A 14,036-nucleotide genomic window follows, 5' to 3' on the forward strand; every position below is an offset into this window, starting at 1 on the left:
AGTAATATATTAAGAGTGCGACATGACCTCGATGCTTCTGAGCACACACAGCTGTTGTGAAAGTGTAATTCTGTTCACACCGTAAGGACCGTCTCACTAAACACCTCAACAGGTATGTACTGAATTATTGGGCCTTTCAAGAATCCTCAACCTGTCCGATGTTGCATTAAAAATTATTTGGTTGCAAACATTGCCATCAGATATCAGTTCCACATTTAACCTGAGTATTTTCTCACACAGCCAGCTATCCTGCCTCCCCAAATGCCATCTCGGCATTAATATTTTTTATGCATTCCACGGCGATGACAAATTGTTTTCTCACTCTAACTGTGGATTAAGTATGCAAAAGGCATGTTTGCCACTGCCAACAAACCAATAATTCTCACTAACATCTTCAGAGTTACAACATTTATAAAGTTGCAAAGTGGAGTAAACAAACCATCTGTTTGGCTTTACCATATATGTCATGCTCTCTTATTAGCATATTACGATTCATTTAGTAAACAAATTTGGTGATTTCGTTCATGTCAAAGTTAGAGGGAGCTTGAAGATGATTAACATTCCTGGGACAGGCACATTAATACATTGCTTCCTCTGCAAAGTTAAATGGCTTCTCAGGAGAATCACCCCTTGTTGACAAGATGAGACTGTCAATTTTGTTTGCCTGCCACATTAGGGGCCGTAAGGGGATGGGAAGCTCTGAGAAAGAGGAGCAGTGTAGGCAGCATAATTCACTGCGAATTGAAAAAAGAAGTCTAATTCTGATAAATGGTCGACCCCAATACATCCTACCTGTTATTACAACAGACGTGCCGTATCTGTGCAGTAAATTAGTTAAACCCCTAAAGAGTTTGATGGGAGCTTATCTTCAAGTGAATAATTTGAGTGTAGAGGGAGCTGTCTTCGTGACCAGTGTGAGTGATTTGTTTCATATTGAAAGGGATTGAAATGACTGGGCTCCACATCTTTAATTTGCAAGAACTTGCTTGTCCTTTATTTCCTGCATTTAATAAGCACTGTTTTTTTACTTTTTTTAATAGGTGCTGAACTGTATTTTACCTTTTGGATTTTCTTCCTATGAAAGGTTAATATTTTTCAGATTCTATGCAATTTAAATCCTCAAGAACTGATGTTATTACCCAAACTGTTCATGTAAAAATGCCATGGTTTCATTGGGTAGTATAGTATTTTGTCTTCACTCATTGTTGTAAAGTCTAGCCCCTACCCTTATTTTTCCCCTTACATTTAGAGGCAAACTAAACATGATCAGATGCACGGAAGTGCTAGCGCACAGACTGAAACCTTGGCCCTGTTCAGATAAATGTGAATTTTATAATTTAGGTCAGATCAGGAGTTCAAACCTTTATTATCTTTGTTTAGATTTATGGACTTTTTTTTTTTTCTTTTTAATTGGAAAAAACAAAACAACAAAACAAAAAACAAAACCAAAAAACACCTGTATCAAAGACTGCTGAGAGAGTCGCAAAATTAGAACAGTAACCGAGAAAATAATTTCTTTTAACAGTTTACATTACTAATTAAATTCCAGGAACTGGTTTATTGTTGATTCTCTTAAGTAAATGGGGGAAATGATTGCTGCTTCCTTCTAGAAGAAATATCAGAATTAAGGCCATATCTTTGCTCATAAATATGTACACTGTTATATTTAGCCAGAGTCTTACTTTCTAGTTCTTTGATTTTAGCTGCATGAAACTCAGCACTTTCAGTCTGCAGAGATTCTGAGAAAGCATAAAATTCTGGATTTACTTTCTGTTATGTTCACATATTCTGAGCTTTTCTGTGAGTTTCAGGCTAAAATAAGCAGGAAAGGAACATGAAATTGAGGTAAGAGCACAATACTTTGCCATATTAGCAAATTGCATTAGTAATTAAAATCATGTGAAATTTTTAAATAAAAACCATCTTAAATCTTAATTGGCAGCCTTTGAGGTGAAAAGAAACAAAGGGAACTTTAACATTTCATTATAGGTAAAAATGTAGGCTGAATACTGAGCTGAAGTTAGGTGTGGAAAAGTCTTGTGGGAGGAATAATGAAAGTTTCATTGTTTATAATATTTTACATGATGTATAGCAGGAGGATAGCTTGTATGGGGCCTGTACAACCTGAGAGGTTACTTCCATATCCAATTTTAATAAGAGGTTTGCCAATCTGTACATAAAACGCCAGACAAATGTGTCCTGGCTTTTGATTTTGTAATAGAACCTTCTTCAACCTGCTGAGCATTGTGTGGTTTCAGGTTTTGTCACCCAATATTAGCTTCTGTCTTTAAGAAAAAAAAAAATATTACTTGGAAAGAACAGAATTTAATAGAAAATAATTTAATGTTGACTTTTAATGCATTAAGTCTCCAAATATAATTTCATTATATTACTTAATGCTGGGATCACTTATTGTATCTTAAAGCAAAGCTGCCCAAAGACTAATGGCCCCCTGCTGTGACCTCCTGTCTGTGATTTCTTTGCAGTGTTAGAATGATAGGGCTGGGTGGTATTACTTTGACAAATAATGTATTTGCAAGAAAATGCATTTTCAGAACATTTGAAGTATAGGAGATTGTGACATGGGTTTATTTGCAAACACAGGAAAAAACGATGTGGCGGGATACCACTGGAAATGTTGAAATTATTAATTTCAGAATTTTAATGAACAATACAGTGCATTTTGATGTTTGAGTGAGATTTTCATCTGGGAACTTTGTCGCTTATAGTCAGCCAAGGAGGAGCAAAGGGCCAATAGCTAGAACATTTAACTGGGACATCAGTTGGCTTGGCCTTTCTGTCTGACTGCATCAGCGACTGGAAAGTGGGTTTCCTTAGTCCCTAACTGAGTGCCCTAACAATTATGCTGCTGTATCATTCTCACTCTCTTTTTCTCTCATCCCCTTAATATTTAAGTGTAATCATATTTTTGTCATGTTAAAAAATTAAGAAAATAATGCCTTTCAACAACCTACCCTGCCCTACACTGGGAACAATACATTCAACCCAATTTTTCATGCAGTTGGTTTTGTGCTCTATATAATACTTGAATTTAAATAAACAGAATACCCTTTATCTTCAAAATTCCCTAACTCTGCTGTGCACATTAAAGATGAGGTTTGTCCTAGTGCCGATAGACTGCAGCCATGGGTGCATCTGAAGTTGGCCTTGAGTAATGAATAGAATTCATGCCAATTTCTATGCCAGGACAAATTCTACTCTGATAAAGTCCTCCTCACTCAATTCAAAAAGAAATAAAAAGACTTACTAAATAAAAATAAGCTAAAATAAAGCAGCCATTACATTTTTCTATCCAACAAATGGATAGTAAATTAACAAAATCAGATTCATTGACATGTGTAGAAAGAAACTGCTGAAGAGAACTCGGTCTGGATTTATGATCTGTGTAAATGGCATGTACGTTTAATTGACCATATTTCCTAGGCTTATAATCCCTTTTCTTCTGTTGATGCATAGTGCATCTCTCACTAGAGGAGCTTGCTAGTAGTAGGTGGGGTGGAACTGACAATGAATTCTAATTATGGAAGAATACTTCCACGAACTTCACAAGGGAAGGAAAATACTACCACCAGTGGGATCATGCCCACAGTCAGAGAGCTGCTGCTGTTGCTGTAGCACTCTGCATTGCGCTGTTATCAAAACTCCTGTCTGAAAGGGCAGCGGTGAACTGAGAGATGAGATACCTTTGCTACTTTGCCACAACCACAAATTTCACATGTACTATCACTATCATTATCATCCTTACAGCAGCACTGATCCATTCTTAAGATCATTGAATTCAGAAGGCTGAATTCACTCTGGTGAGGACTTTCCACACAATTCTGTGCACCATATGTCTAAATCCTGAATAGTAACTTGAAAGAAGAATTTTACATGGTAAAACCAAGCAATTTGGGCCTCCTAAAATAAACCAGACTTTACTAAAACTTCCTTGCCACAACAAGATACATCTCAAAATATCTTAGGAAAATAATTGCCTCATTTTTAAGGGCACATGACATGTAGTACAGAGCTAAACAGATGTTGGGGCATTCTTTCGCACATATAGTATTTTAAATTCTCAGAACCATCCCTTGTTGCCTAGATGGGGTAGATCTGGTAACTGGAGCTGAGTGAGATGTGCCTTTAGTTAAGCTCTTTTGACCTTGTATTTCTGCCTGGAAGACTTCATTCACCAGTTGTCTTTACAGAACATTTCCATTGCCAAGATCAAATCTCATTTTCATAGCTGATGTACTAATAAGCAGTCTAAGAAGTTGAGAGTTATTCAAAGGATTTTATTAGGTCAAATATGTTACAGGTTTTGTATATACATAAATACATATACCCTTCCACACACATATATATATACACCTCTGCCATTCATTTACGTTCTTGAAGTTTTTTGCCTGGAGATACAACAGCAACTGCAGTGCAAAGGATACCAGAGATGGCCTTAAATTAGCTAGCTCAGGTATGGGGAACAATGGAGCCATGGCAAGCTGAAGCTCAGCTGGTTTTGGCATATCTTGCTTCACAATTTTTCTGCCTGTGTGACAGCAGTGTTCATGTACTGGCATAAATCAATCTGCCCAAGCTGTGCCTCAGTTTACTCAGGGAACATTGTTTACACGTACCTGGGAGCAGTATTCAGAGGAAGGGGTAGTGGCATTGTAAATCACATCAGGGAACAGAACAGCTGAAGCACAAAACTGTAGGTGCCATGGGGAGGAGCAGATGAACAGATGACAAGGTGGCTAGCTTTGGCTGAGGGCTGGTAGAGCACTTAGTAGGATATGGGATTGAGAAAGTAGGGGAGAAAGAGTTGGATTAGGATGGAATACTTCAATTCGGTATGGAGAAGAGGGTCTGGGAACTACCGGAGCAATTTAAGATGGCTGAATGAGTATATTTTCCAAGAAAAAAAAAGCAAGGAAGATCATCAGTGATGAGATGAGCAAAGAAATAGTTACAGTTATCAAGACAAAAGACAGTATGGGCTTGGCCAATATTTGTAATGTTACGTTTTTCTTCTCATGTCTCTCTGACTGCTGTTTGCAGCTACTAGGTCAGAGTAGAGGTTGTCAGCCACATACTGTTCTGCCTTTCCACCTGAATAATAGTTTTCATAGCTTCATAGAAAACCATGCTTCATTTCTGCCCCTAAACTCAACACTATTCTATTTGGCAATTGCCAATGCTTGCCTTTTCCCAGAACATCTCCCTTTCTAAACTTACTGGTCTGTACTACGTCTCTCTCTATTCTGCCTTTCACAGAATCATAGAATGGTTTGTGTTGGAAGGGACCTCAAAGACCATCTAGTTCCAACCCCGCTGCCATGGGTAGGGACGCCCTCCACTAGACCACGTTGCCCAAAGCCCCATCCAACCTGGTCTTAAACACTTCCAGGGAGGCGGCATCTACAGGTTATCTCTGGATACCCTGTTCCAGTGCCTCACCACTCTCATTGCAAAGAATTTTTCCCTAATATCTAATCTAAATCGACCCTCCTTCAGCTTAAACCCATTACCCCTTGTCCTGTCACTAAATGCCCTTGTAAACAGTCCCTCTCCAGCTTTCCTGTAGGCCCCTTTCAGGTAGTGGAGGGACACAATTAGATCTCCCTGGGCCTTTTCTTCTCCAGGCTGAACAACCCCAACTCTTTCAGCCTGTCTTCATAGGAGAGGTGCTCCAGCCCTCTGATCACTTTTGTGGCCCTCCTCTGGACTTGCTGCAACAGCTCCATGTCCTTCTTATGTTGGGCAGAGCTGGATGCAGTACTCCAGGTGGGAACTGAGCAGAGGGGCAGAATCACCTCTTTTGACCTGCTGGTCACACTTCTTTTGATGCAGTCCAGGACACAGTTGGCTTTCTGGGCTGCAAGCACACACTGCCAGTTCACGTTGAGCTTCTCATCCACCAACGCCCCCAAGTCCTTCTCCTCAGGGCTGCTCTCAGTCCATTCTCCACCCAGCCTGTAGTTGTGCTTGGGATTGCCCTGACCCATGTGCAGGACCTTGCACCTGGCCTTGTTGAACTTCATGAGGTTCACACGGGCCCACTCCTCAAGCCTGTCAAGGTCCCCCTGGATGGCATCCCTTCCCTCCAGCGTGTCAACCACAACACACGGCTTGTGTCATTGACAAACTTGCTGAGGGTGCACTCAATCCCACTGTCCATGTCACCAACAAAGATGTTAAACAGTGTCGGTCCCAGTACGGACCCCTGAGTAATGCCACTCATCACTGGTCTCCACTCATCACTGTCTCCACCAGGCAGAGTATCCATACCTTTTCTTCCTTAATTCCATTTTTTCACTTATGAATACATTATTTGTAGCTGTCCTTACATACGCAGGCATGTTCCTCCTACACAGAGCTCCCTTGTCATCTTTTCCCAAAGAAACCTTGGGAATGCTGCTGTCAGCCCTGAGAAATGCCTTCTTTATGCAGCGCACTGTTCAAGCAGCACCCTGCACAGGGTACTTAGTCTGTGCTTCAGGGTGCAATGCTACATATAGTTGTGCAGCAGATGGGGAAGGGGTGCAGGGTCAGGCTCCTAGTACTCTAGATTGGTGTGTCTATGAAAACATACTTTTCCTTTCCTCCTATCCCAGAGATCATTCAGCTACTGGAAATGTGTGTTGCTAGTAGCTTCAGCACACAGTATTCTTAATTCTGACAAGGTTTTAGCCTCTGTGACTTTGGTTTTGTCATAAGATTTCAAAACTTCAGTGTCCAAATGAATGATTTTTTTCTCACAATTCGTTCCTCTCATCCCTACCAGAATGTTTTTGCATATGATATTTAGGGAGAGTATTAAACACAAGTGAAATAGATTAAGAAATGAATGTAAAAGAATCAATTCTTTTGAACTGTGGTTGCATAATGGAAATCGACTGCTATGAATGAACCTATGTTCAGAAGTTATGAACAGCAGAGCTAATGCACTGCCATGAGTTCATCTTTATTATTGCATTACACCTGAATCAATTGATAAAGTAGCTTTTTTTTAAGGCTAGGAATGGCACTTAATTGAATAAAAGTCAATGTAATTATATTAGGAGAATCCAACAGTACTGCTGACAGCGGAAAAGGGACACTACTGAGCAGAGTGCCAGAACTTGTCCGCACATTTCTGCACATCGTTTGCCTGACAGATATTATGGGCTGGTACATACTTTAACTAGATTACTGATTGCCACTGCTGTAAGTGAGAATTGAATAAGAGAGGCATCTCTCCTTATCAGAGCATCAGCAGGGTTTGCATCCTTACACTGGTCTTTCTCAGACTGGCCTCTGTCCATCTGGGGCTCAGTGGCCCCTCTTTAATGTGGTAATTTATTCTTATCTCTTCATTCAGTGAATGCTGAAGTTATTTTCACTGCATGCCTGGCTGCTGTTTTTCTCAGCAGCAAACCAAGGAAATAGTAAGTGAAAATGCGTTGAAACAGTTACAGTTATCCGGACTAGCTTCTTCTCTGCAGCAAATTACCATACCAGGGGAATGAGGAGAGGAGAGAGGGGGAGAAATCATAAGAAGTAAACACATGAGCACTTTGTGAGTAGTTTTCAGTTAGCATTATGATGATAAGCACAAATGTGCTTTTATGGTCATGCAATAACAGTGGTCAGTGTGGACAGGTCTTCACAGTAAGTGTTTCCTGTGCTGCACTTAGCAACTTTACGTAGAGTTGTACGCCACCTGACACCAGGAAGGCAAGGGACTATCAGGACTATGTTTATCATTCATATATGTGCACACTGCATGCATCTGTTCAGAACTCATTTGTGAATGATAATGGGGACGCTGTGAATATGCTTTGATTAATTTGCTTTATGTTTTTCATATTGTGTGGTTGAGTCAGTATCCATCAGAACAACAGTGTGAGATTACAGTTGACAAAAAACAGTTTCATAGTCAAGACTTTTCTTTAAAGTCTGTATTTTATTGCTTTCAGATTATTATTTTTTTTTTAAACCAGATATGTCTGGATTGGAATGTGAATTTGTTCTCTCTCTCTCTCCCCCCCACCCCCCTTCTTTCTCTTTTCTCCTCTCTTCTCTCTCTCTCTCTTTTGTGATCTCAATTTAGCAAAAGATTAGAAAGCTGATCTTATCACAAGGTAAGCTCAGCCTTCCTAAGTGCAGTGTGGGGATATGCATAATTACACTTCTGTGCCTCAAAAAAGCAATGGTGCTATACTTGCTTGTGTGAAAGGAGTATTTCCCATGTGGGAGAAAAACAAGGAATACTCTCCACTTTTTTCTGCCCTTGCCCATACCTCTCAACTGCCTCTCATTAAGAGAGAAATTTTCTGTTCTAGACTCCCCCTTACCAGAATAATTGCATCCCAAGCAGACACAATTCAATTAAACTGCAGTTCAGTATCAGTTTTATGTCAGAGAACAGTTACCTGCAATTGCAGGTGAGTGGGACGGATCGCTTCTATTGCTGTTTATTTATTCCCATAAGTTATGTGCAACAGATAGATGAATCGCAAAGTAACTGATAGAAAATTGCAGAAATTAACTCCACATCAATTTAATCTTCCTACATTTGCATTTTCCTTGTTTATCTGCATTGTTTTGCTGTACCATGTTTGGGACTTAGCTGGTTGAGAGGTATGTTTCAAAGGGTTTCTTAAAACAAAAGCTTCCAATAAGGAAATATCGCTAATAGCTATTGTTCCCCTTCTCCCTTTTTTGTTACTGTAGGACCTGAATGTCTGTAAAATACTTGATCGTTGTTATGTCTTCCCGTACCAATTTTATACCTAGTGCTTTTTTGCAAGTTAAAGTATTCCTATGCTAAAACTCTCTCTTTCTCTCTCTCTCCTCCACCCCACCCCCCCACCCCACCCCCCGCCTTCTTTCTTTTCCCTCCTACATTTGGGCTCTGATCTGCAATTTATAATGGGCAGACAGACTGGTGAGTCTGCATGTTGTAAATTGCGGGTTTGGGTCCTTAGCTTGCAAAGAATGTTATGCAGTAGAACTTCGCTAATTCTTTTTTTACTGACTTGAAAATCCAGTCACCCTCCAAAGAAACAGAATAAATATTTGTCGTTTCTTCAGCAATGGTGCACATTCTCAATACTGAACCTGAAAGTTTTCTAATACTGAAAACTCTATACTGATTTCTTATTATTAAGCACGTTGACAAAACGAGCATGTTCTGTGGTCAGAGGTCTTTGATGTCTGTCATGTTTGTTGGTGGCATTGTTAATTCAGAAAATGCAGTTTTTCAAAGAGGGTTTCCTGACACTACTGCAAATCAGTGAGGTTCTACTGCAATGGATAAATAAAGCCAATATCAAAAGTGGAGAGTAGAATGCAGTATTTAAAATAATAGGCTGTTTTACACAGTTACTAACCCAAAGACTTACATTGTTTGCAAATGCAGAGCTTTATTTCTTGAGAACAAAGGCCCAGACCCTGTAAAACACTTGAGAATATTTTAACTTGTGGCTCTTGGGATCTGATCCAAAGACCACTGACGTCAGTGACAGCTTTTTCAGTGTCTCTTGAGCACCCACAGTGACTTCAGCACATACCTAAACCAAAGCCCATGCTTAAGTGTTTTGATTGATTTGGGGCAAAATTCTCATTGCCATTAGTAGGGGGTTTTTACTGGAAACTACACTGCGTGGGTCAGTCAGCACTGCATCAGACACGGTACTGGGAAGTGTACAGGGAGGAGCAGCAGTGCCCTCCCAGAAAGATGGAACCAGTGACTTTGGCTAAGATTTTCCGAAACTTACATGTAGATTTTAGAGACTTGTTCTCTTAAATCCTTCAAGTCTTCTCCATGTTGCTTGGCCTGATTCTGAATCCCTTTATACTAGAATTAAATTTTCAGAATCAGGACCTCTGACTATGTATCATTCAGTTACTTTTATTTTTTTTCTCCTCCCATTTTTCACTTACACAGTTATGTGAGTACATATATACATAAATAATATATTTATATGTATGTATGTATAAAATATATAAGGATATGGATCTAGAGATAGACATAGATACAAACACACACAGATATTCCATATATTAATAATATTTTCTCTTGAAGCAAGGCTTTTAGGAAGGCCAGAGGGATTCAGGAGCCAAGAAGAGCATTTTGCATTTTCTGTTAGTGCAATTTATTATTCTGTAAATATCGAATAAAAGGGCTGTAGCTGCTGCTGGGGACTAATGTTGAGGAGCAGTAGCTGAAAAGAAAAACAATAAGGGAGGGTGTGTTAATTTGCTTGTTTTGGTTTGGTTTTGTGTTGCAATTTGTAAATACATATATAGCAAGACTGCAATATATAGCAAGACTGAATTTTCAAAGAGACATGGATAGGGGATATTTTTATGATAAATTATTGATAAATCAGAATTTGGATTTTATGATCATATGTTTAATAAAAAATACTGTACATTTTTCCTTTTCTCCCTTCCCTCTTCCTTTCCCAGACACAGTGCTAACATAAACCTGCACCGTAAACTGTTGACCAAAGAACTGGATGACATGGGCCTGGACACCTCACAGCCTTCTCTTAGTAAGGATCTCCGCGATGAATTTTTGGTGAAGATATATGGCGCTCAGCATCAGATGGGGCTCGACATAAGGGAAGACACCTCCTCGCCTGCTGGAACTGAGGATTCCCATATGAATGGGTACGGCAGGGGCATGTCGGAAGACTATATGGTCCTAGACCTGAGCACCACCTCCAGCATCCAGTCCAGCAGCAGTATCCATTCCTCAAGAGAATCTGATGCAGGAAGTGATGAGGGCATTCTCCTGGACGACGTCGATGGGGCAAGTGACAGCGGGGAATCTGCCCACAAAGCAGATGCCCCTGCCTTAGCTGTAGGTATGGGCACCGATGTCCCAGGATCCCTCATGTTCAACAGTGTTTCAGTGAGCAACGGTGGGATAATGTGTAACATTTGCCACAAAATGTACAGCAACAAGGGAACCCTCAGAGTGCACTATAAAACAGTGCACTTGCGAGAGATGCACAAATGCAAAGTTCCTGGGTGCAACATGATGTTCTCTTCTGTCCGTAGCCGAAACCGGCACAGCCAGAACCCCAATCTGCATAAAAACATTCCCTTCACTTCAGTAGATTAGTTCAAGGATGGACACAGGATAATGCCAGCTCTCAGAGAGGGCCCACCACATCTGAACTGCCATATACAGTCTCCCTTTATATATATATATATATATATACACACAAATATACATATATATATAATCTTTTTCTTTTCTTTTTTAACAAAAGAAAACACCAGGTGCTTTTTTCCCCTTTGTTGGTTGTTGGGTTGGGTTTTTTTGGGATAGAAACTAAAAGGTGGGATCTTTAATTTAGGGGAAGAGACCCTTCATGAAAAAAGCAAACAAAAACAAAAACAAACCCACAGAAAACTTACAGTTGTCCCTAGTTCTGTTAGAATGTTCTTGGTCATCTCCAAAGAGACAATTTGTTCTACCCATGACTTTTGCCTGAAAAAAAATAGCAAAAAGCCAACAAAAAAATTGCAAACAAACAAAAAGAGAAAAAAACACAATCTACTTAGTTGTCTTTGTGTCTTCTAAGCATTGGGGATAACGTTCTACTAAGCATGGCTGTTACACTTGTATATATATATTGAGCCTTGACAGGCTATGATGTAAAACAATTGTATTGATGGTGGTTTAACTCTTATTTTTTTGCTTAATTTTTACAGTTACATTCAGCTGTTAGATAAGCAGGAAAAATAGTTTGCTGGCTAGCTCTACTCATTTATGTTAGCTTTAATGCACATTTTTAAAAGAACCACGGTCTTGTTTTAACTACCTGCTAGATATAAGTAATACAGAGGTGCTGGCATGCTTTACAGTACCTGATCTGATACAGTTTTTTTGTCTTGTACTATTACATAAATCCAGTCATGCACTTTTTCGTACACTACAAGGGGATGTGTAATAATATCCATGCTTTTTTTTCTTAAACTATTGCCATATTTTCAGTAAGTGTCTTTAAAAAAATACACTTAGATAAAAGTGGTCTGGTCAGTATGAGGGCATGAATGCCAAACAAAGAGTATTAGTGTTTAGTGTTAATACAAAAGTGCCAACTTTGCACACGTTTTGAAAAAAGAAAATGTAGTTATTCACCATAACCACAGTTGTAGTTTTTGGACTACAGGAAAAAAAAAAAAAACTGGGGAGAGAAAAAGGGTAAAGTGAAATACAAAATTCTTGGTGCTTTTTTCAAGTGCCAATTATTACTAGAAACAATAGTGCATCCTTATTCCTTATATACTACATTACATAAAAGAAAAAAAAAACAGAATTGCGTCATGTGAATCAGTGGAATTTTTTTTTTTGTCAAACATACATAATATTTGGGGATATAAATGCTGATACTACTTGTCACAGGACAAAGATGAATAATGAATATAATTTTGTGTGCTTCTTACTATGGCCTGGATTTTTTGTGGTGTATAAAAAAAAAAAAAAAAGAACAGGGAAATAATGTTAACTATGTTGTTCTGTAAAGTTGTCTTTTTTTGCAATGGAAAGTGCTGTAGTATGATTAAGGCATGTTTTATAGAAGCAATCAAAAGAAATTAATGGCAGAAGCACTTAGAAGCTCTGAAAACATATGCTGGACTTTTTATTGGATAACTTTCCCTTTGGATAAAATTAGAGGCCAGAAAAAAAGGATCTCTAGTTGTGTTAATGTTTTGTCTTTCACCCACGTGGTTTGTCAGAAAATAACGAAAGTCCAAGAAAGATAGTGAGCAAGAGAGCAAGCATGAACAGGAGAGGGAGAAGGAGCAAGCAGCTGAGAAAGGCAGAGAGAAAGAGAGGCTGTCCTCTGAATCTTTTTAGTTTCCGGTGTTTACACATGTTGCTTGAGCTGGTAAACCACACTGGCAGCCTGAGTTACCACAACATACTGACTGACTGATGGTATTTACTTAAGTTCAGTCTACAGCCAAAACCATTAGGGTGTGTGTTGTAGACTCTTTTCTTTACAAAAACAGTAACAACAACAATAACAAAAGCAAGCAAGCAAGCAAACAAACGAAAACCCAAGTGATATTTCCGCGTAAAATAAAATATTCCTTCAGTGAGAATGTGTTCCTTTTCTGTATTTACTGACCCAGAACATTATTCTTCTTAGCCAAGCGTCAGAAATGCTCCATTGTTTCAGCTTGTTGTTGTTTTGATTTGCTGTGCATTTTGATTATTCTTATCTTTATGTCCACTTGAGTACTTAACTCCTGTTACCTTTTTTTTAGAGGAAACTCTTAATATGGATTTCCTCTTTTTTAGTACTCTTTATGCATTTCAGTATTCTTGTTTCCAAAAGTAGGAATCAATAGCTAATAAATCAACATTTCCAGTTGTAGAAAATAAAAGAAAAATATTTATAAATGAATTCTCACTATGTTCCTATGGGTTACAAGCTTCTGATCATTTTTTGATTCTGTACACTGATGAACCCCTGAAAACATTTGTGGATCCCACAGAAACTGTAAGGAAAATTTACCTTCTGGTTTACAAAAAGAAACTTCATAGCAAAAAGCTAAGCAGTTTCACTGACTTTTTTCTTTCATCTTTTTTTTATTTTTCCTCAAAGTCTCAACTTCTTTGCCTTGTTAAATTGAGTGGAGAGATCTGCTTCGCTTTGTTTTATGTTGTGCAACCTCAGTGTGTTTGTGAGAGAGGGAAATTAGAACAGTAAAGGTGCATTCTTCTAAAACATATGAGCCTTTGTAGTGTTATCTGTACTGCACTCCCATCCCTCCTCCCAGGCTATTAGGAACAAGAAGATGGAAAGTCTAAAAACCAAAACAACAAAAAATTGAATGATATCTACAGAAAGAAAACCCCACTGTTTTGTAGTATGTATGGTATAAATAAATATAATTTTTAATGAAAAACACATTTAAGCTATATAAATAATTCCTCACTGAATGAATCACTGTTCTGCATTCTCATTTCACTCTGTTTCTGTTAGAAGTCAAATGGTTTTGGTAAACTTGTTTGGAAATTT

General features: G+C 38.7%; 1 protein-coding gene across 19 annotated transcripts in view; it reads left to right on the forward strand.

Moving 5' to 3' along the window:
* Positions 1-13,828, forward strand: part of BNC2 (basonuclin zinc finger protein 2) — a 341,926-nt gene extending 328,098 nt beyond the window's left edge. For 16 of the 19 annotated variants that reach the window (XM_075741074.1, XM_075741075.1, XM_075741082.1 and 13 more), the window contains one exon: positions 10,459-13,828. In XM_075741074.1, the coding sequence (XP_075597189.1) occupies positions 10,459-11,119 (661 nt within the window). In that variant the 3' untranslated portion in view covers positions 11,120-13,828. Of the gene's footprint in view, positions 1-1,040; positions 1,085-8,095; positions 8,127-10,458 lie in introns of all 19 variants that reach the window. The other 3 variants (XR_012833169.1, XM_075741090.1, XM_075741091.1) reach the window with 3 other exon arrangements.
* Positions 13,829-14,036: the final 208 nt, after the last annotated feature.

The sequence above is a fragment of the Balearica regulorum genome, chromosome Z (genome assembly GCF_011004875.1).
Source record: "Balearica regulorum gibbericeps isolate bBalReg1 chromosome Z, bBalReg1.pri, whole genome shotgun sequence".
Taxonomy (NCBI): domain Eukaryota; kingdom Metazoa; phylum Chordata; class Aves; order Gruiformes; family Gruidae; genus Balearica; species Balearica regulorum.